At 36.7% G+C, this 6,938-nt stretch overlaps 1 protein-coding gene across 1 annotated transcript; it reads left to right on the forward strand.

Annotated features, from left to right (window-relative positions):
• The first annotated feature begins 1,051 nt into the window (after positions 1 to 1,051).
• LOC140244640 (uncharacterized) lies at positions 1,052 to 1,838 on the forward strand. Its single transcript, XM_072324259.1, has one exon. It carries the CDS (start codon positions 1,052 to 1,054, stop codon positions 1,541 to 1,543), a length of 492 nt encoding a protein of 163 aa, XP_072180360.1. The 3' UTR covers positions 1,544 to 1,838.
• Positions 1,839 to 6,938: the final 5,100 nt, after the last annotated feature.

Below are 6,938 nucleotides of genomic sequence, written 5' to 3' on the forward strand. Positions count from 1 at the left end.
ATCGCTTAAACTTGATTACGACGACCAATTGGCTGTAAAGTGCGCACAAAAGTTAGGATTAATCGTTAGCAGCGTAATGTTAGTCTCACCTACGTGAAATTAAGTTGGTGAGTAAATTTTCACTATTATTACATTTTTGTAGGATTTTATCAATTTCTGCCACTATTTCTACTTATATAGTTGGATATTAATGTGTTTTGTGAATAAATATATTTTCTTCTTATTTTTTTTTCGATTTTAGCGGGGGTACATATGGAAGGAAGTCTAGTCTAGCCGAGGTTTTATACATCACATGGAGTTCCAACTGGCTGTAATTATTCAAACAGTTGTCAGATTTCTATTGATGTACAAAAGAATTCCACAGGTGCACTTGTGCCTTTGATAATCGATGTTCGACACCGCCGTCTTGCTGAGCAATCTGAAGATTTATTTTGAACGTTATCATAATGTTGGCCATATTTTTATTCATTGAATGAAATGAAATTTCACTTAATGATAAAGCATGTAAAACAAAAGTCAATTCCGTCCAGAAATTTGCACAAATGTGTATATCAGAGCTGTATAATGTGAAAATGTTTAAAACTGTACCATCCTGGAAAGCTGGTTTTATCACTTTTCGGCTTAATTTCCCCAAGTAAAAGTAATATGGAGTAATCTTCAAGTATATCTTTATTGATAGATATATTACATTAGTGCCTACACCCAATCGAGTAATTATCAGCTTTATTTCAGCATTTTTTGCTCAATTATCTGTTCGCGCATCCTCGTGTCTGTACCACCTACCTTTTATCAAGAAGGGGTAGCGAAAAGTGATTGTCATCACAGAGACATGTCTTCCTTTGAAAGTGGCTGGTGATTATGCAATGAGACACTAGTCAATTGTCTTCCTATCTGTGAGGCAGCTCCAGTTTAGCACATACTTAAAATATTTCTTAGTGGAGGCATCAAACATGAGATCCAAGGGAATAAAACTGGAAGATTCAAAAAACAAATGTCATCATAATGATTTGCCACGTTTTATCATTTCAGAGTAAATCGCCCAATCAACGTGATGGTAGGAAAGGAGTTCATTGCCTCGTGGTCCCAGACTAAGACGGATGTCTTCGGTGAAGGGTGCTCTGCAACCATGCCTAGCACTCGGAGAAATCCTATGAAGGAGAAGATGGTTCGCTACGGAGTGGGAATCTCCGCCCTTGGAACTTGTGTTGGAGCTGGTGCATTTGTCGTCGGAAACATGATTGTACCAGGATTGGGCTTCGCAGCCGGTGGCATCGTCGCCAAGTCGTTCGCCGCGAGCATGATGTCAAGTGCAGCCATTGCCAACGGTGGCGGTGTGGCGGCTGGAAGCGCTGTAGCCGTGCTGCAATCCATCGGGGCTACTGGAGTCGCCGCCGGTACATGTGCAGCGGCAGGGGCGGGGGCGGCAGCAGTGGGAACGGCGGGAGTTGTGGCTGGTGAAGGGGTTACTCAAACGGTTAAGAACGGAAAATGTTATTTTACTAGGTCTACCCAAACCGAAGACGAAATCCCAGCCTCTCTGTAATTTCACTCGTATCCTTTATTTCAAGTTTCAAGTTTCAAGTTTTATTTCATATTTCCATTTCTCAGTGATGGGATTACAAAATGATTGACAATAAAACAAAAGTACAAAACATATACAACCATATCTTATGTTTGAAGAAAAAAAGACAAACAAACATTACACACAAATATAAATGGTCATTTTCATCTGAGGATATCACAAATAAATGTCAGCAATATGATGGGGCCTACATAAAAGCAATGATGCTTGTAAAAACTGTAGGTTCCCGAATTTATAGGCGTGAAATTATACGGAGAACGGACATGTTTATCTCGACCAACTTAAATTGTACCAGTGCAAAATCAGTATTAAAAACGAACTATCGAACCACATGAATACTTTAGTATCGCTTAAACGAGACTGTACATATTTCGCCGTGTTTACACACACACACACACACACACACACACACACACACACACACACACAAAGTGCTATAACGGTATCGTCAAATAACTTGGAGCTGCAGACAAAGACAAAAGACTGGGGGTATAAAAAAAAAAAATGTTGCTAAGAGCCGGGTAGTGTGTATCCACTAAGTAATAGCCGTTTTAGTTTGCGTTTGAAGGTGAATAAGGATAAGGAAGAAGTAATATCTTGAGGGAGGTCATTCCAGTATCTGGGTCCCGTAAACATAATTGTTTTCTTTGCAAAAATAGTGCGAGTACGGGGAAGGTGATAAGCGTCACTCTGACGAGTGGGGTAGCAATGAATAGAGCGATTTCTTTTGAACATGTGAATAAAAACGGATGGTAATTCATTAGTTGTTAGTTTATACATGAAAATTCCAAGATTATAATAAAATAGGTCTGGAATTTTCAGAATTCTGTTTTGATGAAAAAAACAGTTGGTATGAGCAAAATATCCGGCGTGGTTTATGATTCTTATTGCACGCTTTTGAATGCGAAGAAGGGAATCTAATAGTAAATTGATTGCGTTTCCCCACGCCAAAATTCCATAATTAAAGTGTGGAGATATTAAAGAAGAATATATACTCTGCAAAATATAAACAGGGAACAAATGTTTAAGCTTGTTTAAAATTCCAATATTTCTGGACAAAATTTTACTTACAAAATTAATATGAGTTTTCCAGGATAATTCTCGGTCAATCCAAAGCCCTAAAAACTGTGCGTTATTGACCTGCGTTAAACATATATCATTTATTTTGCTCTCATGTGGGACAACATTCAAAGAATTTGTGAATACCATATAATAAGTTTTTTTTTTCTATATTCAGGGATAATTTGTTCGCATAAATCCAGGATTGCACAGACCTAAGCTCAGTATTCATCATATCAATTAATGTATTAGGGTCTCGATGAGAACAAAACAAACTTGTGTCATCAGCAAAACAAATAAATGATAAAATTGGCGATGATTTTTGAAGGTCATTTATGTATAGAATAAATAAAAATGGGCCCAAGAGGGAGCCCTGTGGGACTCCACATGAAATAAGTTTTAACTGCGAATCATAGCCGTTAATGTTAACAAATTGCTTTCTATCAGTTAAGTAACTCTTAAACCATTCGAGAGGTGGCCCGCGAATTCCATAATGATACAGTTTAGAAAATAAAATTTCGTGATCTATCGTATCAAAAGCTTTAGAGAAATAAAAAAAAAACTCCAATTGTATGCTCAAAATTATCTAGGCCTATAGCATGAGCTACCTTGTCTATAAAAGTGAGTAAAGCATGGGTTGTATTATAATGTTTTCTGAAACCAAACTGAGAATCTGATAAAATATTATGATTTGTGAGAAATTTCAATAATCGCGTGTAAACTAACCTTTCAAGGATTTTAGAGATCGAAGTCAATAGAGAAATTGGTCGGTAATTATTCACCAAATCTTTCTGTCCCTTCTTAAAGATAGGGACGACTTTTGCAACTTTTATTTTATTGGGGACTTTACCATTAACTAGAGATTGATTAAAAATGTATGTTAAAGGAGAAATGATTTGATTCAAAACATTTTTTTAAAGAAAATTTGTAATTCCATCATATCCTGAACTTTTTTTATCGTTTATGTTCTTAACGATATCAACAATTTCTTCTTCAACAATAGGTTAAAAAAATATTGATTGAGGATTCATATTACCTAAATATCTATGATATTCAGTTGGGGATTTCGGGATTTTACTGGCAAGATGTGGACCAAGACTTGCGAAATAATTATTAAAAGATTCCGCCATGCTAACCGGATCGTTAATCTGCCGGCCGTCCGCCGAAATATATTTGGGAAGATCAGTATTGGTTTTGTATTTGAGTGTCTCGTTAATCACCTTCCACGTACTCTTCACATCATGTTTATATTTAACAAACTGTCGCGAAAAATAATTCCGCTTAGCAACACGTAATAAGGATGTCAATATATTTATTTATTTGTGATGTTAGATTTGTTGTGATGTTAAATTTGTTGCTTTTTCCTCTCAAAATCATTCAAATTTCATTGGAGAACTTTGAACACAGGCAGTTTCCTCTCCATTATTTTTCCAGGACACAATTAGGCAGAAATAGAAAAAAATGTATGAACATCAATTATGACCTATAACCATGCAATTCTCCGTTTACAGGGAGGATGATTCAGATAGAATTTAAGTCGATCTTTATTTTTTAGATCAACTGAAAATAATGGTACGATGTGCGCTTCTTCATTGATGTTCTAACTTTCATATACAGTTGTATAAATAAAATTTTGGGGGACGTTTTCATACAGGATAAGTTTTAGTCCATCTTATCTTCGACTTAAGTCCGACGTAAAGTCTTCGTGAAACACCCCCTATATTGTAGTCTAGTATTACTAGTATACTTCTTTAGACAAACATCATTTTCATCAATACAAGTAGGCCTATCTATTTGTTGATATTAGCCACCCAGACTACATAACAAAAACTGGCGTTGAATGGGCTGATTATAAAGGCTTCCCCAACTTTGATTGGCCTCAAGCTTCCATGCTTTGATTTGTGGTGGTGGAGGTGGTGATGTGGGAGGTTCGTCGCTTTGTTCCCCCTCTCCTAGCCTCTGAGTCTGTCTTTATATTTCACATCATTTTATTTTTGGTTTCAGTCTTAAAGTCATGACATCTTTTAGTCTAGACACTCGTTGGCCGCCCCCCCCCCGAAAAAAAAAAGAAAAAAAAAAAAGAGGAAGCCACCAACGTTGTGTCCGCCGAATAGCAAGTGCTGATCATAATACAGTGCACTCCCGTTATAACGAACATGGTTGTAACGAAATTCCGGTTACAACAAAATAAAATTCAGGCCGCAATACTATCCGTTCTATTTTTTTTTAAATTGTTTATTTGTTCGGTTATAACGAAATGCGGGTCCCGAGGAATTCGTTATAACGGGAGTCACTGTTATACATACTTTTATGACTGTTACCGTGTCCTGTGCCCTAGTGTTTCTCGGTGTCTCTTGCTTGCTAATTATAACTATTGTCAGTGTATTATTATTTGCAAGTAAACGAAAATAGAGTAAGAGTAGAGTAACTAAATGAGTATCACAAAAGTAGTATGTAAGGATATCAAAGGTCCACATGATTTATTCTATTTTTTCGATTTGTTTTTGTTCTAGGTAAGTTTGTTTTGAGGATGTCTTTGTTTCTTTTTGTTCTATCATCGGAAAAAAAACCCAAAATGAATGATAAGCAGCTCTTGACAAGAATGGATTCTATAACACTCAATGCTCATTCCAACTGAACGGTGCCAAGATGCATTGTTAATCATGCATATTTTGCAGTAAATCGGTTGCCATGACAGCCACGAGGGTTAACAGAATACCTGTGGTACTAGCTGCTTGCCAGACCCATAGCAACAAGTGCAACGTTTGTCCCAGTGTTTTAATTTGACACTGCCAGTGACGGTTGAGAAAATACTTGTAAGGTTAAACGTTGGCAAGATGAGTAAGATAATTATGTTTTCATTTGCTTCACACAATGAACTGACGTGTTACAGCCACATTGTGAAGGACATGTAACAACCGAGGTTACTCGATATCGTTCCGAAGGTAGACCCTTACCAAAGAGATATCTCGTTTGCCTCACCGAAGCAAGGGCGGATCCAGGAATTCCGTAAAAAGGGAGAGAGGGGGAGTGGGGCGGGACGCAAAAATATTTCCGGTGCCACTTTCGGGTTTAATTTGTTGACAAGAAAATAAAACACTTCCGAGTTTCAGCGGCTGACAAGCATGTTCTTGCTTTTGTTCTTGGGCCCATGAACACTCCGGAAAGGTGAGGTTATTTATATCCAGTTTCCATGGCAATGAATGGCTATGAAATTACACTTTGGTACTCTACATCACCGAGGACCTACAGACCCCGACAATTACCTTCGCATAAAAAAAAAATCGGGATCTCACCGAATCGGGGTACACAAACAAAGAAATATAAACAGCTGGACTTTGCAAAGTCAGCTTGTTATTAGATTGTGTTATATCAAACTTCATTAAGAAAAGGTTCCACTGTCTTTATCAATGCCATTTCGAAGACACCATCATTACTGTTGTTTAATTGTTGTCACATTTATAATGGACAACTTTAAGAAATTATAGAAGACATAATGATTAAACCACTGAGCATGATTCAATATTCATAATATCGAATTTTGATTAAATGTAATCTGAGTTTGTACGATGTCTTTAATAATGCATTATTAGCCATGATCTAATATGACGTACTTTGTAAGACATACACAGGTATGTAAATTGTAAGAATTGTGCATTTTGAGAAATTTACTATTGCGTATTGTACTATTGCTCGTTTGTTTGCTTGCGGTGTACTTCCATTCAAAATGGACAAACAATCCAATAAATAAGTGTTACTAAATACTCAATATTCTGACTCACTATTAGTGTTCACGCTGATGAATTAACCATCACTGTTTCTCCACATGTACGTAGAAGTAGAGTTGTTTGTTTCTATACAGTCTGTCCGTCAGTGTACTGAAGTGATGCCGTGATGACAATAATATACAATAATGTATACATTGTATCCGTAGTGATGTTGTGTAGTAAGTTGGTGATTTGCATGTGCATAATATAATAATGAAAAAGGAAACACTTGATGGAGAGCAGGCATGGAGAGAGTGGTACCTAAAGGGAACCCAAACCCAAAGAGCAATGTGGATTGAGTGAAAGCAGCAACATTAATAGAACACATCAATGAATGTTTTAGGAAATTAGACAATCGATGCAAAAGTTATGAATTGTTAGAGTTTTGGTGATGGAATCGCTGGATGAGACTAGGCTACAAGGGTTATCGCGTAAGTATGGACAACAATAATAAGGAAAATAGAAGGGTATTTCTCAAACATTTATTTTTCTTGAAAATTACACAGTCAATCAACTTGACACTGACAAAT

Source organism: Diadema setosum, chromosome 21 (genome assembly GCF_964275005.1).
Source record: "Diadema setosum chromosome 21, eeDiaSeto1, whole genome shotgun sequence".
Lineage (NCBI taxonomy): Eukaryota > Metazoa > Echinodermata > Echinoidea > Diadematoida > Diadematidae > Diadema > Diadema setosum.